Source organism: Pseudophryne corroboree, chromosome 2 (genome assembly GCF_028390025.1).
Source record: "Pseudophryne corroboree isolate aPseCor3 chromosome 2, aPseCor3.hap2, whole genome shotgun sequence".
NCBI classification, from domain to species: domain Eukaryota; kingdom Metazoa; phylum Chordata; class Amphibia; order Anura; family Myobatrachidae; genus Pseudophryne; species Pseudophryne corroboree.
The window spans coordinates 1,048,600,320-1,048,626,493 of NC_086445.1; the positions used below are offsets into that span (position 1 = coordinate 1,048,600,320).

Below are 26,174 nucleotides of genomic sequence, written 5' to 3' on the forward strand. Positions count from 1 at the left end.
CCCGGCGCTCTCACCCCAGTCCTCACAGCTCTCCAATCCTGACAGCTGAGACGCGCTGCCGCCGGACTGAGCGGCAGCGCGTCTCAGTGACCGCTGGACTGGCCCACGTGGCCATCGGCCCTTCTGGCATTTGCCAGAAGTGCCAGATGGCCAGTCCGGCCCTGCTGATCACTCTATGGTAACATCACCCGGGGGTATTATACAGACCTGTACTACACCTGATGTATAGTGTGTAATACAGTCTGCTCCCTCTATACACCGCTGTGTCTCCTGTGTCACAGTCACCGGCCATACACTGATCACTCTATGGTAACATCACCCGGGGGTATTATACAGACCTGTACTACACCTGATGTATAGTGTGTAATACAGTCTGCTCCCTCTATACACCGCTGTGTCTCCTGTGTCACAGTCACCGGCCATACACTGATCACTCTATGGTAACATCACCCGGGGGTATTATACAGACCTGTACTACACCTGATGTATAGTGTGTAATACAGTCTGCTCCCTCTATACACCGCTGTGTCTCCTGTGTCACAGTCACCGGTCATACACTGATCACTCTATGGTAACATCACCCGGGGGTATTATACAGACCTGTACTACACCTGATGCATAGTGTGTAATACAGTCTGCGCCCTCTATACACCGCTGTGTCTCCTGTGTCACAGTCACCGGTCACACACTGATCACTCTATGGTAACATCACCCGGGGGTATTATACAGACCTGTACTACACCTGATGTATAGTGTGTAATACAGTCTGCTCCCTCTATACACCGCTGTGTCTCCTGTGTCACAGTCACCGGTCACACACTGATCACTCTATGGTAACATCACCCGGGGGTATTATACAGACCTGTACTACACCTGATGTATAGTGTGTAATACAGTCTGCTCCCTCTATACACCGCTGTGTCTCCTGTGTCACAGTCACCGGTCACACACTGATCACTCTATGGTAACATCACCCGGGGGTATTATACAGACCTGTACTACACCTGATGTATAGTGTGTAATACAGTCTGCTCCCTCTATACACTGCTGTGTCTCCTGTGTCACAGTCACCGGCCACACAATGATCACTCTATGGTAACATCACCCGGGGGTATTATACAGACCTGTACTACACCTGATGTATAGTGTGTAATACAGTCTGCTCCCTCTATACACCGCTGTGTCTCCTGTGTCACAGTCACCGGCCATACACTGATCACTCTATGGTAACATCACCCGGGGGTATTATACAGACCTGTACTACACCTGATGTATAGTGTGTAATACAGTCTGCCCCCTCTATAAACCGCTGTGTCTCCTGTGTCACAGTCACCGGTCACACACTGATCACTCTATAATAACACCACCCGGGGGTATTATACAGACCTGTACTACACCTGATGTATAGTGTGTAATACAGTCTGCTCCCTCTATACACTGCTGTGTCTCCTGTGTCACAGTCACAGGTCACACACTGATCACTCTATGGTAACATCACCCGGGGGTATTATACAGACCTGTACTACACCTGATGTATAGTGTGTAATACAGTCTGCCCCCTCTATAAACCGCTGTGTCTCCTGTGTCACAGTCACCGGTCACACACTGATCACTCTATAATAACACCACCCGGGGGTATTATACAGACCTGTACTACACCTGATGTATAGTGTGTAATACAGTCTGCTCCCTCTATACACTGCTGTGTCTCCTGTGTCACAGTCACAGGTCACACACTGATCACTCTATGGTAACATCACCCGGGGGTATTATACAGACCTGTACTACACCTGATGTATAGTGTGTAATACAGTCTGCTCCCTCTATACACCGCTGTGTCTCCTGTGTCACAGTCACCGGTCATACACTGATCACTCTATGGTAACATCACCCGGGGGTATTATACAGACCTGTACTACACCTGATGCATAGTGTGTAATACAGTCTGCGCCCTCTATACACCGCTGTGTCTCCTGTGTCACAGTCACCGGCCATACACTGATCACTCTATGGTAACATCACCCGGGGGTATTATACAGACCTGTACTACACCTGATGTATAGTGTGTAATACAGTCTGCTCCCTCTATACACCGCTGTGTCTCCTGTGTCACAGTCACCGGTCACACACTGATCACTCTATGGTAACATCACCCGGGGGTATTATACAGACCTGTACTACACCTGATGTATAGTGTGTAATACAGTCTGCTCCCTCTATACACCGCTGTGTCTCCTGTGTCACAGTCACCGGTCATACACTGATCACTCTATGGTAACAACACCCGGGGGTATTATACAGACCTTTACTACACCTGATGTATAGTGTGTAATACAGTCTGCGCCCTCTATACACCGCTGTGTCTCCTGTGTCACAGTCACCGGTCATACACTGATCACTCTATGGTAACAACACCCGGGGGTATTATACAGACCTTTACTACACCTGATGTATAGTGTGTAATACAGTCTGCTCCCTCTATACACCGCTGTGTCTCCTGTGTCACAGTCACCGGTCACACACTGATCACTCTATGGTAACATCACCCGGGGGTATTATACAGACCTGTACTACACCTGATGTATAGTGTGTAATACAGTCTGCCCCCTCTATACACTGCTGTGTCTCCTGTGTCACAGTCACCGGCCATACACTGATCACTCTATGGTAACGTCACCCGGGGGTATTATACAGACCTGTACTACACCTGATGTATAGTGTGTAATACAGTCTGCTCCCTCTATACACCGCTGTGTCTCCTGTGTCACAGTCACCGGTCACACACTGATCACTCTATGGTAACATCACCCGGGGGTATTATACAGACCTGTACTACACCTGATGTATAGTGTGTAATACAGTCTGCTCCCTCTATACACCGCTGTGTCTCCTGTGTCACAGTCACAGGTCATACACTGATCACTCTATGGTAACATCACCCGGGGGTATTATACAGACCTGTACTACACCTGATGTATAGTGTGTAATACAGTCTGCTCCCTCTATACACCGCTGTGTCTCCTGTGTCACAGTCACCGGCCATACACTGATCACTCTATGGTAACGTCACCCGGGGGTATTATACAGACCTGTACTACACCTGATGTATAGTGTGTAATACAGTCTGCTCCCTCTATACACCGCTGTGTCTCCTGTGTCACAGTCACAGGTCATACACTGATCACTCTATGGTAACATCACCCGGGGGTATTATACAGACCTGTACTACACCTGATGTATAGTGTGTAATACAGTCTGCTCCCTCTATACACCGCTGTGTCTCCTGTGTCACAGTCACCGGTCATACACTGATCACTCTATGGTAACATCACCCGGGGGTATTATACAGACCTGTACTACACCTGATGTATAGTGTGTAATACAGTCTGCTCCCTCTATACACCGCTGTGTCTCCTGTGTCACAGTCACCGGCCATACACTGATCACTCTATGGTAACGTCACGCGGGGGTATTATACAGACCTGTACTACACCTGATGTATAGTGTGTAATACAGTCTGCTCCCTCTATACACCGCTGTGTCTCCTGTGTCACAGTCACCGGTCACACACTGATCACTCTATGGTAACATCACCCGGGGGTATTATACAGACCTGTACTACACCTGATGTATAGTGTGTAATACAGTCTGCTCCCTCTATACACCGCTGTGTCTCCTGTGTCACAGTCACCGGCCATACACTGATCACTCTATGGTAACATCACCCGGGGGTATTATACAGACCTGTACTACACCTGATGTATAGTGTGTAATACAGTCTGCTCCCTCTATACACCGCTGTGTCTCCTGTGTCACAGTCACCGGTCACACACTGATCACCAGTGGCTTAACTACTGCCCCCGCAGTCCTCGCGGTGGCTTGGGGGCGAGGGGCTGCGGGGGCGCCACTGACTTTGCACAGATTGACATGCGGACGAGCGTCCGCATGTCAATCTGCGGTCTCTTTCCCTCTGCTGCTGTAAGGAGGGACACGGAGCGCACATCGCGCGCCTCTCCTGTGTCCCTCCCTGGCTCTCCCCCGGCCGGTCTAATAAAGGAAGTGCCGTTCGTGAGCTCTGATTGGCTCACGAACCGGCACTTCCTTTATTAGACCGGCCAGAGAGCCAGGAGGGACACAGGAGAGACGCGCTATGCGCTCCGTGTCCCTCCAACACAAAGGGGGGGGGGGGGGGGGAGCAGGCACTGTGGTGGAATATCTGGCACTGGGGGCATATACCTGGCACTGTGGGGGAATATTTGGCACTGGGGGCATATACCTGGCACTGTGGGGGAAGATCTGGCACTGGGGGCATATACCTGGCACTGTGGGGGAAGATCTGACACTGGGGGCAAATACCTGGCACTGTGGGGGAAGATATGGCACTGGGGGCATATACCTGGCACTGTGGGGGAAGATCTGGCACTGGGGGCATATACCTGGCACTGTAGGGGAAGATCTGGCACTGGGGGCATATACCTGGCACTGTGGGGGAATATCTGGCACTGGGGGCATATACCTGGCACTGTAGGGGAATATCTGGCACTGGGGGCATATACCTGGCACTGTGGGGGAATATCTGGCACTGGGGGCATATACCTGGCACTGTGGGGGAATATCTGGCACTGGGGGGGAATATTTGGCACTGGGGGGAGCAGGCACTGAGGGGGCATATGTGGCACTGTGGGGGAATATCTGGCACTGGGGGCATATACCTGGCACTGTGGGGGAATATCTGGCACTGGGGGCACATACCTGGCACTATGGGGGAATATCTGGCACTGGGGGGAGCAGGCACTGAGGGGGCATATGTGGCACTGTGGGGGAATATTTGGCACTGGGGGGAACAGGCATTGAGGGGGCAAATGTGGCACTGGGGGGGGGGTATATGTGGCACTGGGGGCATGTACCTGGCACTGTGGGGGAATATCTGGCACTGGGGGCATATACCTGGCACTGTGGGGGAATATCTGGCACTGGGGGCATATACCTGGCACTGTGGGGGAATATCTGGCACTGTTGGCATATGTGGCACTGGGAGCACGGCCCTAGCAACAAGCACTACCCCCTAGCAACGAGCATGAAACCCCTGGCAACAAGCATGACACCCAGTGCATGAAACCCAGTGCATGAAACCCCTGGCAACGAGCATGACACCCTGAGCATGAAAACCCCTGGCACCGTGCATGGAACCAAGAGCATGAAACCCCTGGCAACGAGCAGGTAATTTAAATTAAGATTTTACTCACCGGTAAATCTATTTCTCGTAGTCCGTAGTGGATGCTGGGACTCCGTAAGGACCATGGGGAATAGCGGCTCCGCAGGAGACTGGGCACAACTAAAGAAAGCTTTAGGACTACCTGGTGTGCACTGGCTCCTCCCACTATGACCCTCCTCCAGACCTCAGTTAGGATACTGTGCCCGGAAGAGCTGACACAATAAGGAAGGATTTTGAATCCCGGGTAAGACCCATACCAGCCACACCAATCACACCGTATAACTCGTGATACTATACCCAGTTAACAGTATGAAATATAACTGAGCCTCTCAACAATAACCCTTTAGTTAGGCAATAACTATAAACAAGTATTGCAGACAATCCGCACTTGGGATGGGCGCCCAGCATCCACTACGGACTACGAGAAATAGATCTACCGGTGAGTAAAATCTTATTTTCTCTGACGTCCTAAGTGGATGCTGGGACTCCGTAAGGACCATGGGGATTATACCAAAGCTCCCAAACGGGCGGGAGAGTGCGGATGACTCTGCAGCACCGAATTAGCAAACTCTAGGTCCTCCTCAGCCAGGGTATCAAACTTGTAGACTCTTGCAAAAATGTTTGAACCCGACCAAGTAACAGCTCGGCAAATTTGTAAAGCCGAGACCCCTCGGGCAGCCGCCCAAGAAGAGCCCACTTTCCTCGTGGAATGGGCTTGTACAGATTTAGGGTGCGGCAGTCCAGCCGCAGAATGTGCAAGTTGAATCGTGCTACAGATCCAGCGAGCAATAGTCTGCTTAGAAGCAGGAGCACCCAGCTTGTTGGGTGCATACAGGATAAATAGCGAGTCAGTTTTCCTGACTCCAGCCGTCCTGGAAACATATACTTTTCAGGCCCTGACTACGTCCAGTAACTTGGAATCCTCCAAGTCCCAAGTAGCCGCAGGCACCACAATAGGTTGGTTCACATGAAAAACTGATACCACCTTAGGAAGGAATTGGGAACGAGTCCTCAATTCCGCCTTATCCATATAAAAAAATCAGATAAGGGCTTTTGCATGACAAAGCCGCCAATTCTGATACACGCCTGGCCGACGCCAAGGCCAACAGCATGACCACTTTCCACGTGAGGTATTGTAGCTCCACGGATTTAAGTGGCTCAACCCAATGCGACTTCAGGAAATCAAACACCACGTTGAGATCCCACGGTGCCACTGGAGGCACAAATGGGGGCTGACTATGCAGCACTCCCTTAACAAAAGTCTGAACTTCAGGCAGTGAAGCCAGTTCTATTTTGGAAGAAAATCGATAGAGCCGAAATCTGGACCTTAATGGAACCCAATTTTAGGCCCATAGTCACCCCTGACTGTAGGAAGTGCAGAAATCGACCTAGCTGAAATTCCTCCGTTGGGGCCTTCCTGGCCTCACAGCACGCAACATATTTCCGCCATATGCGTTGATAATGGTTTGCGTTCACTTCTTTCCTAGCTTTAATTAGCGTAGGGATAACTTCCTCCGGAATGCCCTTTTCCTTCAGGATCCGGCGTTCAACCGCCATGCCGTCAAACGCAGCCGCGGTACGTCTTGGAACAGACAGGCCCCCTGCTGCAGCAGGTCCTGTCTGAGCGGCAGAGGCCATGGGTCCTCTGAGATCATTTCTTGGAGTTCTGGGTACCAAGCTCTTCTTGGCCAATCCGGAACAATGAGTATAGTTCTTACTCCTCTCCTTCTTATTATTCTCATTACCCTGGGTAAGAGAGGCAGAGAAGGGAACACATACACCGACTGGTACACCCACGGTGTTACCAGAGCATCCACAGCTAACGCCTGAGGGTCCCTTGACCTGGCGCAATATCTTTGTAGCTTTTTGTTGAGGCGGGACACCATCATGTCCACCTGTGGCCTTTCCCAACGGTGTACAATCATTTGGAAGACTTCTGGATGAAGTCCCCACTCTCCCGGGTGGAGGTCGTGTCTGCTGAGAAAGTCTGCTTCCCAGTTGTCCACTCCGGGAATGAACACTGCTGACAGTGCTAACACATGATTTTCCGCCTATCGGAGAATCCTTGTGGCTTCTGCCATCGCCATCCTGCTTCTTGTGCCGCCCTGTCTGTTTACATGAGCGACCGCCGTGATGTTGTCTGACTAGATCAGCACCGGACGGTGTTGAAGCAGGGGACTAGCCTGACTTAGGGCATTGTAAATGGCCCTTAGTTCCAGAATATTTATGTGTAGGGAAGTCTGCTGACTTTTCCATAGTCCTTGGAAGTTTCTTCCCTGTGTGACTGCTCCCCAGCCTCGAAGGCTGGCATCCGTGGTCACCAGGACCCAGTCCTGTATGCCGAATCTGCGGCCCCCTAGAAGATGAGCACTCTGCAGCCACCACAACAGCGACACCCTGGCCCTTGGAGACAGGGTTATCCGCCGATGCATCTGAAGATGCGACCCGGACCACTTGTCCAACAGATCCTACTGGAAGATCCTTGCATGGGACCTGGCGAATGGAATTTCTTCGTAAGAAGCTACCATCTTTCCCAGGGCTCGCGTGCATTGATGCACCGACACCTGTATACGTATTAGGAGGTCTCTGTCTAGAGACGACAACTCCTAGGACTTCTCCTCCGGGAGAAACCCTTTTTATCCTGTTCTGTGTCCAGAACAATACCGAGGAACAGTAGACGCGTCGTAGGAACTAGCTGCGACTTTGGAATATTCAGAATCCAGCCGTGCTGTTGTAGCACTTCCCGAGATAGTGCTACTCCAACGAACAACTGCTCCCTGGACCTCGCCTTTATAAGGAGATCGTCCAAGCACGGGATAATTATTTCGGTCATTACCTTGGTAAATACCCTCGGTGCCGGGGACAGACCAACGGCAACGTCTGGAATTGGTAATGACAATCCTGTACCACAATTTTGAGGTACTCCTGGTGAGGAGGGTAAATAGGGACATGCAGGTAAGCATCCTTGATGTCCAGTGATACCATGAAATTCTCCAGGCTTGCAATAATCGCCCTGAGCGATTCCATTTTGAACTTGAACCTTCGTATATAAGTGTTCAAGGATTTCAATTTTAGAATGGGTCTCACCGAACCGTCTGGTTTCGGTACCACAACATTTTGGAATAGTAACCCCGGCCTTGTTGAAGGAGGGGTACCTTGATTTCACCTGCTGGAAGTACAGCTTGTGAATTGCCGCCAGTACTACCTCCCTTTCTCCGAGGGCAGCAGGCAAGGCTGATGTGAGGTAACGGCGAGGGGGAGTCGCCTCGAACTCCAGCCTGTATCCCTGTGATACTACTTGCAGAACCTAGGGATCCACCTGTGGGCAAGCCCACTGGTCCCTGAAGTTCCCGAGACGCGCCCCCACCGCACCTGTCTCCACCTGTGGAGCCCCAGCGTCATGCGGTGGACTCAGAGGAAGCGGGGGAAGATTTTTGATCCTGGGAACAGGCTGTCTGGTGCAGCTTTTTCCTTCTTCCCTTGTCTCTGTGCAGAAAGGAAGCGCCTTTGACCCGCTTGCTTTTCTGAAGCCGAAAGGACTGTACCTGAAAATACGGTGCTTTCTTAGGCTGTGAGGAAACCTGAGGTAAAAATTTTTCTTCCCAGCTGTTGCTGTGGATACGAGGTCCCAGAGACCATCCCCAAACAATTCCTCACCCTTATAAGGCAGAATCTCCATGTGCCTTTTAAAGGCAGCATCACCTGTCCACTGCCGGGTCTCTAATACCCTCCTGGCAGAATGGACATTGCATTAATTCTGGATGCCAGCCGGCAAATATCCCTCTGTGCATCCTTCATATATAAGACGACGTCTTTAATATGCTCTATGTTAGCAAAATATTATCCCTGTCTAGGGTATTAATATTATCTGACAGGGTATCAGACCACGCTGCAGCAGCACTATTTATGCTGAGGCAAATGCAGGTCTCAGTATAGTACCTGAGTGTGTATATACAGACTTCAGGATAGTCTCCTGCTTTTTATCAGCAGGCTCCTTCAAAGTGGCCGTATCCCAAGACGGCAGTGCCACCCTTTTTGACAAACGTGTGAGCGCCTTATCCACCCTAGGGGATATCTCCCAACGTGACCTATCCTCTGGCGGGAAAGGGTACGCCAGCAGTAACTTTTCAGAAATTACCATTTTCTTATCGGGGGAACCCACGCTCTTTACACACTTCATTCACTCATCTGATGGGGGAACAAAACACTGGCTGCTTTTTCTCCCCAAACATAAAACCCCTTTTATGTGGTACTTGGGTTCATGTCAGAAATGTGTAACACATTTTTCATTGCCGAGATCATGCAACGGATGTTCGTAGTGGATTGTGTATATGTCTCAACCTCGTCGACACTGGAGTCAGACTCCGTGCCGACATCTGTGTCTGCCATCTGAGGTAACGGGCGTTTTTTAAGCCCCTGATGGCCTTTGAGACGCCTGGGCAGGCGCGGGATGAGAAGCCGGCTGTCCCACAGCTGTTACGTCATCCAGCCTTTTATGTAAGGAGTTGACATTCTCGGTTAATACCTTCCACCTATCCATCCACTCTGGTGTCGGCCCCACAGGGGGCGACATCCCATTTATCAGCCTCTGCTCCGCCTCCACGTAACCTTCCTCATCCAACATGTCGACACAGCCGTACCGACACACCGCACACACACAGGGAATGCTCTGACTGAGGACAGGACCCCACAAAGTCCTTTGGGGAGACAGAGAGAGAGTATGCCAGCACACACCAGAGCGCTATATAATGCAGGGATTAACACTATAACTGAGTGATTTTTCCCCCAATAGCTGCTTGTATACACATATTGCGCCTAAATTTAGTGCCCCCCCTCTCTTTTTAACCCTTTGAGCCTGAAAACTACAGGGGAGAGCCTGGGGAGCTGTCTTCCAGCTGCACTGTGAAGAAAAAATGGCGCCAGTGTGCTAAGGGAGATAGCCCCGCCCCTTTTTCGGCTGACTTTTCTCCCGCTTTTTTTATGGATTCTGGCAGGGGTAATTTATCACATATATAGCCCTGGGACTATATATTGTGATGATTTGCCAGCCAAGGTGTATTATATTGCCCTCAGGGCGCCCCCCCCCAGTGCCCTGCACCCATCAGTGACCGGAGTGTGAGGTGTGCATGAGGAGCAATGGCGCACAGCTGCAGTGCTGTGCGCTACCTTGTTGAAGACAGAAGTCTTCTGCCGCCGATTTTCCGGAACACTTCTTGCTTCTGGCTCTGTAAGGGGGCCGGCGGCGCGGCTCCGGGACCGAACATCGAGGTCGGGTCCTGTGGTCGATCCCTCTGGAGCTAATGGTGTCCAGTAGCCTAAGAAGCCCAAGCTACCACCAGTTAGGTAGGTTCGCTTCTTCTCCCCTTAGTCCCTCGCTGCAGTGAGTCTGTTGCCAGCAGATCTCACTGTAAAATAAAAAACCTAAAATATACTTTCTTTCTAGGAGCTCAGGAGAGCCCCTAGTGTGCATCCAGCTCAGCCGGGCACAAGATTCTAACCGAGATCTGGAGGAGGGTCATAGTGGGAGGAGCCAGTGCACACCAGGTAGTCCTAAAGCTTTCTTTAGTTGTGCCCAGTCTCCTGCGGAGCCGCTATTCCCCATGGTCCTTACGGAGTCCCAGCATCCACTTAGGACGTCAGAGAAAAGTAATTAGAAGCCTTACTGTAGAACTTAATGTGTAATGGGCATTACGGTGTGTGGCATAATGTATCACGGACATTGCGGTGTGTGTCAATGTGTCAGGCATTACGGTGTGTTGTATACTATATCACGGGCATTGTGGTATGTGGTATAATGTCTCAGGATCATTGTGTGTGTCATACTGTGTCACAGACATTGTATGTGCTATAATGTATCAGGGGCATTGCAGTGTGTAGCATAATGTATAACGGGCATTGCGATTCCTGTCATAATGTGTCACAGGCATTACGGTGTGTGGCATAATGTGTCGGGGGCATTACAGTGTGTGCATATTGTGTCATGTGCATTATTGTGTGTGGCATAATGGCTAAGGCCATTGCAGTATGTGGAATAATGTATACTGGGCATTACTATAAGGAGGAAAAATGACAAATAATGTAAGGGGCATGAATCAGGATTATGCAATGCCACGCCCTTTACGTGAAGCCACACCCATTTCAACGAAGCCACACACCCTTTTTGGCGGCGCGCGCATATTTGTGCCTTTACTAGTGCCAATTATGGGGGGGGGGGGGGGCCCGAAGGATTTTTTGGCTTGGGGGAGAAAAATTTCTAGTTACGCCACTGCTGATCACTCTATGGTAACATCACCCGGGGGTATTATACAGACCTGTACTACACCTGATGTATAGTGTGTAATACAGTCTGCTCCCTCTATACACCGCTGTGTCTCCTGTGTCACAGTCACCGGTCATACACTGATCACTCTATGGTAACATCACCCGGGGGTATTATACAGACCTGTACTACACCTGATGTATAGTGTGTAATACAGTCTGCTCCCTCTATACACCGCTGTGTCTCCTGTGTCACAGTCACCGGTCATACACTGATCACTCTATGGTAACATCACCCGGGGGTATTATACAGACCTGTACTACACCTGATGTATAGTGTGTAATACAGTCTGCTCCCTCTATACACCGCTGTGTCTCCTGTGTCACAGTCACCGGTCATACACTGATCACTCTATGGTAACATCACCCGGGGGTATTATACAGACCTGTACTACACCTGATGTATAGTGTGTAATACAGTCTGCTCCCTCTATACACCGCTGTGTCTCCTGTGTCACAGTCACAGGTCACACACTGATCACTCTATGGTAACATCACCCTTATCAGAGTACTAAAGTGTGTAGGGAGCAGTCCTATGAGAGTAGGAGTAATACGGGAGAGTGTAGAGTAGGGGTGGGCAAAATACGGCCCGCGGGCCGGATGCGGCCCGCAAACCGATCCTGCCCGGCCCACTGCCTCCCACCAGCGAGCAATGACAAGCGGCCCGACTGCTTGTCATTGCTCTGCAGTACCTTAAAGCTGCAGATGCAGTCTCCCCTGCTGCTGCTGCACGGCGCCTCCAGAGTCCCCAGTGACAACGGCTGTGTTCAGCCGAAAAAGGGGCGGAGCCACGGGCCGATGAAGGGGCGTGGCTACACGGGACCTCAGGGGCGGGGCTACAGGGACGAGCAGACTACTACAGATCAATCCTTCCTGCACTGCCAGCCAGATCAGTGAATTACTGGAAAAAGTGAGTGAAAGAAATAAAGTGTGTGTGTGTTAGTGTGTGTATATTTGTGTGTGCGGGCAGTGGTGTCAGACTGTTTTTAGGTTGGGGGTAGAGATCTTTAGCTCTCGCTGTACCAACCCCTCCCGTGTTCTGTCACCATGTCACCCCCCCGTGTTCTGTCACCGTGACACCCCCCGTGTTCTGTCAATATGTCACCCCCCCGTGTTCTGTCACCGTGTCACCCCCCGTGTTCTGTCACTGTGTCACCCCCACCGTGTTCTGTCACCGTGTCACCCCAGTGTTCTGTCACCCCCCTGTGTTCTGTCACTGTGTCACACCCCCGTGTTCTGTCACTCCCACCGTGTTCTGTCACTGTCACCCCAGTGTTCTGTCATCATGTCACCCCCCCGTATTCTGTCACCGTGACACCCCCCGTGTTCTGTCACTGTGTCACCCCCACCGCGTTCTGTCACCGTGTCACCCCCCGTGTTCTGTCACTGTGTCACCCCCACCGTGTTCTGTCACCGTGTCACCCCAGTGTTCTGTCACCCCCCTGTGTTCTGTCACTTTGTCACACCCCCGTGTTCTGTCACCGTGTCACCCCCCGTGTTCTGTCACTGTGTCACCCCCACCGTGTTCTGTCACCGTGTCACCCCAGTGTTCTGTCACCCCCCTGTGTTCTGTCACTGTGTCACACCCCCGTGTTCTGTCACTCCCACCGTGTTCTGTCACTGTCACCCCAGTGTTCTGTCACCATGTCACCCCCCCGTGTTCTGTCACCGTGACACCCCCCGTGTTCTGTCACTGTGTCACCCCCACCGCGTTCTGTCACCGTGTCACCCCCCGTGTTCTGTCACTGTCACCCCCACCGTGTTCTGTCACCGTGTCACCCCAGTGTTCTGTCACCCCCCTGTGTTCTGTCACTGTGTCACACCCCCGTGTTCTGTCACTCCCACCGTGTTCGGTCACTGTCACCCCAGTGTTCTGTCACCATGTCACCCCCCCGTGTTCTGTCACCGTGACACCCCCCGTGTTCTGTCACTGTGTCACCCCCACCGCGTTCTGTCACCCCCCGTGTTCTGTCACTGTGTCACCCCAGTGTTCTGTCACCCCCCTGTGTTCTGTCACTTTGTCACACCCCCGTGTTCTGTCACTGTCACCCCAGTGTTCTGTCACCATGTCACCCCCGTGTTCTGTCACTGTGTCACCCCCACCGTGTTCTGTCACCGTGTCACCCCAGTGTTCTGTCACTGTCACCCCAGTGTTCTGTCACTGTCACCCCAGTGTTCTGTCACTGTCACCCCAGTGTTCTGTCACTGTCACCCCAGTGTTCTGTCACTGTCACCCCAGTGTTCTGTCACTGTCACCCCAGTGTTCTGTCACTGTGTCACCCCCCGTGTTCTGTCACTGTGTCACCCCCCGTGTTCTGTCACTGTGTCACCCCCCGTGTTCTGTCACTGTGTCACCCCCCGTGTTCTGTCACTGTGTCACTCCCCGTGTTCTGTCACTGTGTCACCCCCCGTGTTCTGTCACTGTGTCACCCCTGTGTTCTGTCACTCCCCTGTGTTCTGTCACTGCGTCACACCACCATGTTCTGTCACTTTGTCACCCCCACCGTGTTCTGTCACCGTGTCACCCCAGTGTTCTGTCACCGTGTCACCCCAGTGTTCTGTCACCGTGTCACCCCCCGTGTCCTGTCACTGTGTCACCCACCGTGTTCTGTCACTTTGTCACCCCCACCGTGTTCTGTCACTTTGTCACCCCCACCGTGTTCTGTCACCGTGTCACCCCAGTGTTCTGTCACCGTGTCACCCCAGTGTTCTGTCACCGTGTCACCCCCCGTGTCCTGTCACTGTGTCACCCACCGTGTTCTGTCACTCTGTCACCCCCCCCCCCCCCCCCCCGTGTTCTGTCACCGTGTCATACCCTGTGTTCCATCACCGTGTCCCACCCCCGTGTTCTGTCACTGTGTCACACCTTTCCCCAGGGGCCACAAGACACTGGATAATTTGCTTGCTGCACAATGATTATCCCAAATAAAATGTTAATGTGTAAAAGGGGGCTCTACCTGCTGTAATGTGTAAAAGGGGGCTGTACCTGCTGTAATGTGTAAAAGGGGGCTCTACCATCCATACTGTGTATAAGGGAGCTCTACCTGCCATAATGTGTGTAAAAGGGGCTCTACCTGCCATAATGTGTGTAAAAGGGGCTCTACCTGCCATAATGTGTGTAAAAGGGGCTCTACCTGGTGTAATGTGTGTAAGTGGCGCTACTGTGTGGCGCAATTTGAATAATGGAGCAGCCTAATATGAATCTGTATTATTTGTTGGCCATGCCCCTTCCACACGAAGCCACGTCCCTATATTTTTGGCATGTGGGGGGGAGCTGGGAGCTGCTATTTTATGCGTGGCCCACGGATAGTGTAGAGAGCAGGAGTAATACAAGAGAGTGTAGGGATCAGGAGTAATATGAGAGAGTGTAGGGATCAGGAGTAATACGGGAGAGTGTACGGAGCAGGAGTAATATTAAAGAGTGTAGGGATCAGGAGTAATATGAGAGAGTGTAGGGATCAGGAGTAATATGAGAGAGTGTAGGGATCAGGAGTAATATGAGAGAGTGTAGGGATCAGGAGTAATATGATTGAGTGTAAGGATCAGGAGTAATATAAGAGAGTACGGAGCAGGAGTAATACAGGAGAGTGTAGGGAGCAGGAGTAATACGAGAGAGTGTAGGGATCAGGAGTAATATGGGAGTGTGTAGGGATCCGGAGTAATATGACAGTGTAGAGAGCAGGGGTAATATGGGAAAGTGTAGAGAGCAGGAGTAATACAAGAGAGTGTAGGGATCAGGAGTAATATGAAAGAGTGTAGGGATCAGGAGTAATATGAGAGAGTGTAGGGATCAGGAGTAATATGAGAGAGTGTAGGAATCAGGAGTAATATGAGAGAGTGTACGGAGCAGGAGTAATATGAGAGAGTATAGGGATCAGGAGTAATATGAGAGAGTGTAGGGATCAGGAGTAATTCGAGAGAGTGTAGGGAACAGGAGTAATACGGAAGAGTGTAGAGATCAGGAGTAATACGAGAGAGTGTAGAGAACAGGAGTAATATGTGAGAAAGTAAAGAGCAGGAGTAATACGGGAGAGTGTAGGGAGCAGGAGTAATACGGGAGAGTGTAGGGAGAAGGAGTAATACGAGAGAGTGTAGGGAACAGGAGTAATATGAGTGTAGGGAACAGGAGTAATACGGGAGAGTGTGGGGATCAGGAGTAATACGGGAGTGTAGGGATCAGGAGTAATACGGGAGAGTGCAGAGAGCAGGAGTAATACGAGAGAGTGTAGGGATCAGGAGTAATTTGGGAGAGTGTAGGGATCAGGAGTAATTTGGGAGAGTGTAGGGATCAGGAGTAATATGAGTGTAGGAGTAATATGAGAGTGCGTGGAGAGCAGGAGTAATACGAGAGAGTGTAGGGATTAGGAGTAATACGGGAGAGTGTGGGGATCAGGAGTAATACGGGAGAGTGTAGAGAGCAGGAGTAATACGAGAGAGTGTAGGGATCAGGAGTAATTTGGGAGAGTGTAGGGATCAGGAGTTATACGAGTGTAGGAGTAATATGAGAGTGCGTAGAGAGCAGGAGTAATACGAGAGAGTGTATGGAGCAGAAATAAAACGGAAGTGTAGGGAGCAGAAATAAAACAGAAGTGTAGGGAGCAGGAGTAATACGGGAGTGTAGGGAGCAGGAGTAATACGGGAGTGTAGGGAGCAGGAGTAATACGGGAGTGTAGGGAGCAGGAGTAATACGGGAGTGTAGGGAGCAGGAGTAATACGGGAGTGTAGGGAGCAGGAGTAATACGGGAGTGTAGGGAGCAGGAGTAATACGGGAGTGTAGGGAGCAGGAGTAATACGGGAGTGTAGGGAGCAGGAGTAATACGGGAGTGTAGGGAGCAGGAGTAATACGGGAGTGTAGGGAGCAGGAGTAATACGGGAGTGTAGGGAGCAGGAGTAATACAGGAGAGTGTAGGGAGCAGGAGTAATACGGGAGTATAGGGAGCAGGAGTAATACGGGAGATTGTAGGGAGCAGGAGTAATACGGGAGAGTGTAGGGGTCAGGAGTAATACGAGAGAGTGTAGAGAGCAGGAGTAATACAGGAGAGTGTAGGGAGCAGGAGTAATACTGGAGTATAGGGAGCAGGAGTAATACGAGAGAGTGTAGGGAGCAGGAGTAATACGAGAGAGTGTAGGGAGCAGGAGTAATACAGGAGAGTGTAGGGAGCAGGAGTAATACGGAAGAGTGTAGGGAGCAGGAGTAATACGGGAGTATAGGGAGCAGGAGTAATACGGGAGAGTGTAGGGAGCAGGAGTAATACAGGAGAGTGTAGGGATCAGGAGTAATACGAGAGAGTGTAGAGAGCAGGAGTAATACAGGAGAGTGTAGGGAGAAGTGTAGGGAGCAGGAGTAATACGGGAGTATAGGGAGGGAGTATAGGGAGCAGGAGTAATACGAGAGAGTGTAGGGATCAGGAGTAGTACGAGAGAGTGTAGGGATCAGGAGTAGTACGAGAGAGTGTAGGGATCAGGAGTAATACAGGAGAGTGTAGGGATCAGGAGTAATACAGGAGAGTGTAGGGAGCAGGAGTAATACAGGAGAGTGTGGGGAGCAGGAGTAATACAGGAGAGTGTGGGGAGCAGGAGTAATACGGGAGTATAGGGAGCAGGAGTAATACGGGAGTGTAGGGAGCAGGAGTAATACGAGAGAGTGTAGGGATCAGGAGTAATACGGGAGTGTAGAGAGCCGGAGTAATATGAGTGTAGGGAGCAGGAGTAATACGAGAGAGAGTAGGGATCAGGAGTAATATGAGAGAGTGTAGGGATCAGGAGTAATATGAGAGAGTATAGGGAGCAGGAGTAATATGAGAGAGAGTAGGGATCAGGAGTAATATGAGAGAGTGCAGGGAGCAGGAGTAATATGAGTGTAGGGAGCAGGAGTAATATGGGAGAGTGTAGGAAGCAGGTGTAATACGGGAGAGTGTAGGGAGTAGTAGTAATACAGGAGAGTGTAGGGAGTAGGAGTAATACGGGAGAGTGTAGGGAGCAGGAGATGTTGGGTGGAGAGATATTACACACTGACTCTCTGCAATATATATAACATGTAAGAAGGTATGTGAGAGATTATGTGATATTACTACCATTCATCACACAGATGTGCGCACTAACGTCTAGCCTACCTGCACGTTAAAAGCGTTTTATTCGCAAAACTATGCAGATAGGACGCACAACATCTTATGCTGAGTAAAATGATATGCGGCACGTCTATATTGTGTGTGCGGCTGTATCTGCATCTGTAATGCTACATTACAATGTCAGTGGCTGTTTATATATAGAACACTAACGTAGCATTACGTATGCAGCTACAGCCCGGCTGCACACAGAATATAGACATGCCATATATTATTTTAATCAGCAGAAACTGCTTGTGCGTCTTATTTGCATAGCGTTGCGAATAAGACGAATGTTCTGCAAAAACGGATGTTTGATGCTAACGGATTTGCGCGGGACCTGTCAGCTCGCTTACTCCAGGCATAACCCGCTGCGTGGCATATTGAGGCAAGCTGTATGAGGACACGTGTACATCATTGTCAGACAGTGTGACAGCCATTACCATAAATCATATTACATAGGACGTATGCGATAAGTGGATATAGGACGTATGTGATAAATGCTATAGGACATGGATGGCCTATAATAGAGGATAATAAGATTTTAAACCTACCGGTAAATCTATTTCTCCTAGTCCGTAGAGGATGCTGGGGACTCCGTAAGGACCATGGGGTATAGACGGGCTCCGCAGGAGATAGGGCACCTAAAAAGAACTTTGACTATGGGTGTGCACTGGCTCCTCCCTCTATGCCCCTCCTCCAGACCTCAGTTAGAGTACTGTGCCCAGATGAGATGGACAATACAAGGCAGTATTTAGCAATCCAAAGGCAAGATTCATACCAGCCCACACCAATCATACCATGTAACCTGGAACATACATAACCAGTTAACAGTATGAACAAACAACAGTAATGGTCCAAGACCGATGTCAACTGTAACATAACCCTTATGTAAGCAACAACTATATACAAGTCTTGCAGAGTTTCCGCACTGGGACGGGCGCCCAGCATCCTCTACGGACTAGGAGAAATAGATTTACCGGTAGGTTTAAAATCTTATTTTCTCTTACGTCCTAGAGGATACTGGGGACTCCGTAAGGACCATGGGGTTTATACCAAAGCATCCAATCGGGCGGGAGAGTGCGTATGACTCTGCAGCACCGACTGAGCAAACGCTAGGTCCTCATCAGCCAGGGTATCAAACTTGTAGAATTTAGCAAAAGTGTTTGACCCCGACCAAGTCGCCGCTCGGCAAAGTTGTAATGCCGAGACGCCTCGGGCAGCCGCCCAAGAAGAGCCCACCTTCCTAGTGGAATGGGCTTTAACCGAATTTGGTACCGGCAATCCAGCCGTAGAATGAGCCTGCTGAATAGTATTACAGATCCAGCGAGCAATAGTCTGCTTCGAAGCAGGAGCGCCAATCTTATTAGCAGCATACAGGACAAACAGAGCCTCTGTTTTCCTAATTCTAGCCGTCCTGGCTACATAAATCTTTAAGGCCCTGACTACATCCAGGTATCTGGAATCCTCCAGGTCACCGGTAGCCACAGGCACCACAATAGGTTGATTCATATGGAATGAAGAAACCACTTTAGGCAAAAATTGCGGACGTGTCCTCAATTCAGCTCGATCCACATGAAAAATCAAGTAGGGGCTCTTGTGTGACAAAGCCGCCAATTCTGACACTCGCCTTGCTGATGCTAAGGCCAACAACATGACCACCTTCCAGGTAAGAAATTTCAACTCAACCTTGTTAAGCGGTTTAAACCAGTGTGATTTTAGGAACTGCAGCACCACGTTCAGGTGCCATGGTGCCACTGGAGGCACAAAAGGGGGCTGGATGTGCAGCACTCCCTTTACAAACGTCTGGACTTCTGGAAGAGAAGCCAATTCCTTCTGAAAGAAAATCGAGAGGGCCGAAATCTGTACCTTAACAGAGCCTAATTTCAGGCCCATATCCACTCCTGTCTGTAGGAAGTGGAGAAAACGACCCAGATGAAAATCTTCCGTAGGCGCATTCTTGGACTCACACCAAGACACATACTTTCGCCAGATACGGTGATAATGTTTTACCGTCACCTCCTTCCTAGCCTTTATTAAAGTAGGGATGACCTCTTCCGGAATCCCCTTTTTCGCTAGGATTCGGCGTTCAACCGCCATGCCGTCAAACGCAACCGCGGTAAGTCTTGAAATACACAGGGCCCCTGTTGCAACAGGTCTTCCCTGAGAGGAAGAGGCAAGGGATCTCCTGTGAGCATCTCTTGTAGATCCGAGTACCAGGCCCTTCGAGGCCAGTCTGGGACAACGAGTATCGTCTGTACTCTTCTTCGTCTTATGATCCTCAACACTTTTGTGATGAGAGGAAGAGGAGGAAACACGTAGACCGATTTGAACACCCACGGTGTTAACAGAGTGTCTACTGCTACTGCCTGAGGGTCCCGAGACCTGGCACAATACCTCCGAAGCTTTTTGTTGAGGCGTGACGCCATCATGTCTATTTGAGGAGTTCCTCAAAGACACGTTACGTCTGCAAAGACTTCTTGATGAAGTCCCCACTCTCCTGGATGGAGATCGTGTCTGCTGAGGAAGTCTGCTTCGCAGTTGTCCACTCCCGGAATGAAGACAGCCGACAGAGCGCTTACATGATTTTCCGCCCAGCGAAGGATCCTTGTGGCTTCCGCCATCGCGACTCTGCTTCTTGTCCCGCCTTGGCGGTTCACATGAGCCACTGCTGTGACATTGTCTGATTGAATCAGAACCGGTAGGTTTCGAAGAAGGCTCTCCGCTTGTCGAAGGCCGTTGTAAATGGCCCTGAGTTCCAACACATTGATGTGTAGACCGGACTCCTGGTCTGACCAAAGACCCTGAAAATTTTTTCCCTGTGTGACCGCTCCCCATCCTTGGAGGCTCGTGTCCGTGGTAACCAGGATCCAGTCCTGAATTCCGAACCTGCGACCCTCCAGGAGGTGAGCACTTTGCAACCACCACAGGAGGGACACTCTGGCCCCTGGGGACAGAGTTATTTTCCGATGTAAGTACAGATGGGACCCGGACCACTTGTCCAGAAGGTCCCATTGAAAAGTCCTTGCATGGAACCTTCCGAAGGGAATGGCCTCGTAGGCCGCCACCATTTTTCCCAGAACTCGAGTGCATTGGTGAACTGACAACCTTTTCGGTTTTAGCAGGTCTCTGAGCATGTTCTGGATGTCCTGGGCTTTCTCTATTGGGAGGAAGACCTTCATTTGTTCCGTATCCAGTATCATACCTAGGAACGGTAGTCGAGTTGTCGGAATCAACTGTGACTTCGGTAGATTTAGAATCCAACCGTGTTGCTGGAGCACTCTCAGAGAGAGCGCCACACTGCTCAGCAATTTCTCCCTTGATCTCGCTTTTATTAGGAGATCGTCCAAGTATGGGATAATTGTGACTCCATGCTTGCGCAGGACCACCATCATTTCCGCCATTATCTTGGTGAAAATCCTCAGGCCGTGGAGAGTCCAAATGGCAACGTCTGAAATTGGTAATGACAATCCTGTACAGCGAATCTCAGGTATTCCTGATGGGGGGCATATATGGGGACATGAAGGTACGCATCCTTTATGTCCAGAGACAACATAAACTTCCCTTCCTCCATGTTGGCTATTATCGCTCTGAGAGATTCAATTTTGAATTTGAATCTTTTTATGTACAGGTTTAGGGATTTCAGATTCAAAATAGGTCTGACCGAACCGTCCGGTTTCGGGACCACAAATAGGGTTGAGTAGTAACCTCTTCCCTGCTGGTGCAGGGGAACCTTGATTATCACTTGCTGTATACACAGCGTCTGAATTGCAGCTAACACTATATCCCTTTCCGATGTGGTAGGGCCGATTTGAAAAATCGGCACAGGGGCACCTCCTCGAATTCCAATTTGTAACCCTGGGAAACTATGTACAACACCCAGGGATTCAGGTCTGAACTGACCCAGGCCTGACTGAAAAGGCGAAGACGTGCCCCCACCGGTGCGGACTCCCTCAGGGGAGCCCCAGCATCATGCTGAGGGTTTTGGAGCAGCCGGGGAGGACTTTTGTTCCTGGGCACCTGCCGAAGCAGGTGCTCTTTTGCCTCTGCCCTTACTTCTGGCGAGGAAAGAGGATCCCCGACCTCTTCTGGACTTGTGCGACCGAAAGGACTGCATCTGATAGGGTGTTACTTTCTTTTGCTGTTGGGGAATATATGGTAAAAATGTTGATTTACCTGCTGTAGCTGTGGAAACCAGGTCCGTCAGCCCATCCCCAAACAATACATCACCCTTATAGGGTAGTACTTCCATATGTTTTTTGGAATCCGCATCACCCGTTTATTGGCGAGTCCATAAGGATCTTCTCGCTGAGATAGACATGGCATTGGCCCTAGAAGCTAGCCATCCAATGTCCCTTTGAGCATCCCTCATAAATAAGACTGCGTCTTTTATATGGGCTAGAGTTAGAAATATAGAATCCTTATCCATATTATCAAATTGATCTGTCAGCTCATCTGTCCAAGCTGCAATTGCGCTACACACCCATGCCGACGCAATTGTCGGCCTTAGCACAGCACCTGTATGAGAATAAATACACTTTAAGGTAGTTTCTTGCCTGCGATCTGCAGGGTCCTTAGGGGCCGCTGTGTCAGGAGACGGTAGCGCCACTTTCTTGGACAGGCGCGTCAGTGCCTTGTCCACAGTGGGGGTGATTCCCAAATCTCACTGTCCTGCTTAGGGAAAGGGTATGCCATAAAAATTCTTTTGGGGATCTGCGGTCTCTTTTCCAGAGTCTCCCAAGCTTTTATAAAGAAATCATTTAATTCATGAGATGTGGGAAAGTTAATAATCTGTTTCTTTTCCTTAAACATTTGTACCTTTGTGTCGGGGACCGAGGGTTCATCCTCAATATGCAACACATCCCTTATTGCCACAATCATACACTGAATGGTTTTAGTCACCCTAGGGTGCAATTTTACTTCGTCGTAGTCGACACAGGAATCAGAATCCGTGTCGGTAGTAGTGTCTTGTGTTAAGGGACGCTTTTGAGACCCCGACGTGCCCTGTGAGTCGGTCCAATCCGAGGATTGACCCCCTGATGTCCCCCCTAATTCAGCCTTATCAAGCCTTTTATGTAAAGATGCCACACTTGCATTCAACATATGCCACATGTCCATCCAATCTGGAGTCGGCACAACCGACGGGGACACACCACTCATTTGCTCCACCTCCTCCTTGGAGAAGCCTTCCGCCTCAGACATGTCGACACGCACGTACCGACACCCCACACACACAGGGATTAACCTATAAGGGGACAAAACCCCAACCAGGCCCTAAGGAGAGACAGAGAGAGAGTATGCCAGCACACACCCAGCGCTTAATAACACTGGAAAAAATATGACCAGATAGCGCTTTTCTATATATAATATGCCAATTCCCACTCACTGCATCGCTAATGTGCCCCCCTCCTCTTTTTTCAAGCCTGTGAAGTTCAGCAGGGGAGAGACCAGGGAGCCAGCATTTTCCTCATGCAGCTTCTGTGGAGAAAATGGCGCTGGTTAGTGCTGAGGATCAAGCCCCGCCCACCCGACGGCGGGCTTCGGTCCCAGTGATTTTTCAATTAAAATGGCGGGGGATCATAGATTTACTGCCTCCGCAGCCTAATCAATCTGCATGTGCCCAAATGTGAGGTTTATTGCTGCCCAGGGCGTCCCCCCCCTGCGCCCTGCACCCTTCAGTGCCGCTCTGTGTGTGTGTGACTGGGAGCAATGGCGCGCAGCTTACCGCTGCGCGCCTTACCTCATGAAGATCTGATGTCTTCTGCCGCCTGATGTCTTCTGCCTTCTCATACTCACCCGGCTTCTATCTTCGGCATCTGTGAGGAGGACGGCGGCGCGGCTCCGGGACGAACCCCAGGTGAGACCTGTGTTCCGACTCCCTCTGGAGCTAATGGTGTCCAGTAGCCTTAGAAGCAGTGCCCAACTTAACAAGCCAGCTCTGCTTCTCTCTCCTCTGTCCCACGATGCAGGGAGCCTGTTGCCAACAGGACGCCCTGAAAATAAAAAACCTAACAAAATTCTTCTTCAACAGAAAACTCTGGAGAGCTCTCTGCAGTGCACCCATTCTCCTCTGGGCACAAGATCTAACTGAGGTCTGGAGGAGGGGCATAGAGGGAGGAGCCAGTGCACACCCATAGTCAAAGTTCTTTTTAGGTGCCCTATCTCCTGCGGAGCCCGTCTATACCCCATGGTCCTTACGGAGTCCCCAGCATCCTCTAGGACACAGGTTCTCAAACTTGGTCCTCAGGACCCCACACAGAGCATGTTTTGCAGGTCTCCTCACAGAATAACGAGTGACATAATTAGCTCCACCTGTGGACCTTTTAAAATGTGTTTGTGAGTAATTAATACACCTGTGCAGCTGCTGAGTGAACTGCAAAACATGCACTGTGTGGGGTCCTGAGGACAGAGTTTGAGAACCACTGCTCTAGGACGTAAGAGAAATATAGAATAATAAGAGGTCCTAGCAGTGAGAGTACAATGAGGACGAGCCCCTGGACACAGCAGTGCGGATGTGTATTATGAGGCGTATAAGAGACGTGTGCCATTAGGATAAGCGCTAACCGCAGAGACAGTCAGTAATACTCGGGAGAGCGCAGGGCCGTGTGCGCTAATGATTTACAGGCAGAGGCTGCGGACTGGTGGCGCCACTAAATCACTGTGTAAATGCTTTCCCCGACATCCCAAATCTACAGCACCCTCACAGGCGGCACCGCCGTTACCATTATTATTAATGTTAGTTCTGCCGTGCCTGCGTACTGCACAGCGCTTTACAGCCGGGAACACATGCAGACATAATACCAGACTGGGCAGTCAGGGGGCGCTGTACACAGAGGCTCAGACGCAACCTTACATAAATCTCTGCAATACACAGGAAAAACCAGCGTCCGCTGCAGGTTCTGAAATGCTGACAGAATGGTGGCCGACTGTCTCACCCCAGCAGTGTCGCTGCAGACTGCGCAGAGGCCGGGATGAGATTCTGCAGCCCTGGGAACACTCTATGCTGGACAGTAGTCACTTTGTTTCCATCAGGTTCTTACCTCCTGTCCGGACAGGTAAAATGCCGCCAGCAGACCCCCGATGAAGCGAATATTCACCTCGAACACGGACACCTCGGAGTTCTGCAAGCCAACGAAAGAAATGTATGAGGTGACAGGTACCGGAGATATTACAGAGCGCCGGTCACCATCAGCCCATGTCACCTATATGTATATACGCCTGTGTACAGTGATACGACCTGTAGATAGACAGTCCACCTGACAGAGGACTGCAGGTAGCATTACTAGAACGTCTCATCAGACATTGGAGGAGAAGGAATGACTGAGGAGCAGCCGCTCCTGTGTGCCTGCGACACGGCGTCTCCATTGCAAGGACGAGACATTTACCCAGATGTTCTGTGTGTGGCGTCCCAGAGCCTGGTATGGAGGTCACACTCACCACGCCGAAGTCCAGGTTGTTCTGCACCCACTCCTGTCCATCTCGAAACTCGTCCAGAAGTCCCATAATATACAGGGTGTCCAGAGCGTCCACAATGGTGGCCCCCATCTGTGAGTTTCCTGGGGACAGAGACGTTACATAGTGACGCAGCGGCAGATGCAGAGATGAGGAAACATGCGCGGCTGTTGCTGCAGTGGACAGTACAGATGCACAGTGATGCCAGGCACATAATGGCCACCCCTGGCACAGAGATCTACACTACTAGGTGTAATACTACACTACAGGCATCAATAGAGGAGGGAACAGACCTGCTGACAGGAAGTTATAATACACAGCAGATAGTAATGTCTAGAAAATATTACCTGACAATAATCAGAAAGCTTTCCTGCATGTGGAAATAAATCAGGATACTGCTGCCACTATAACTAAAGGGGAACCGCAGTGTGCTTAATATCTCTATGCAAAACCCATCTCTCCTCCAACCAGCGCAACCAAGGGATCTTCTCCCAGAATCTCACATTCCCCCTGTTACCTGCTGTATATATTATCCCGCCACAGACCCAGCTGCCTGCATACAGGAGGTCTACACTGGCTTGTTACTATGTCCCATGTATATAAATCTCACTGCAGCAGCAACTCTATATACTGTGTGATTACAGGGACATCACCCAGAGTAACTGAGGGCAGCTCTGTATACTGTGTGATTACAGGGACATCACCCAGAGTAACTGGCGGCAGCTCTGTATACTGTGTGATTACAGGGACATCACCCAGAGTAACTGAGGGCAGCTCTGTATACTGTGTGATTACAGGGACATCACCCAGAGTAACTGGGGGCAGCTCTGTATACTGTGTGATTACAGGGACATCACCCAGAGTAACTGGCGGCAGCTCTGTATACTGTGTGATTACAGGGACATCACCCAGAGTAACTGGGGGCAGCTCTGTATACTGTGTGATTACAGGGACATCACCCAGAGTAACTGGGGGCAGCTCTGTGTACTGTGTGATTACAGGGACATCACCCAGAGTAACTGGGGGCAGCTCTGTATACTGTGTGATTACAGGGACATCACCCAGAGTAACTGGGGGCAGCTCTG

General features: G+C 50.5%; 1 protein-coding gene across 1 annotated transcript in view; it reads right to left on the reverse strand.

Annotated features, from left to right (window-relative positions):
• MAN1A2 (mannosidase alpha class 1A member 2) overlaps nt 1-26,174 on the reverse strand; it is a 70,414-nt gene that overhangs the window by 32,057 nt on the left and 12,183 nt on the right. Inside the window, exons 3-4 of the mRNA XM_063956885.1 lie at nt 25,075-25,193; nt 24,678-24,758 (exon numbers count right to left, since the gene is read on the reverse strand). Of these exons, the coding sequence (XP_063812955.1) occupies nt 24,678-24,758; nt 25,075-25,193 (200 nt within the window). The remainder of the gene's footprint in view (nt 1-24,677; nt 24,759-25,074; nt 25,194-26,174) is intronic.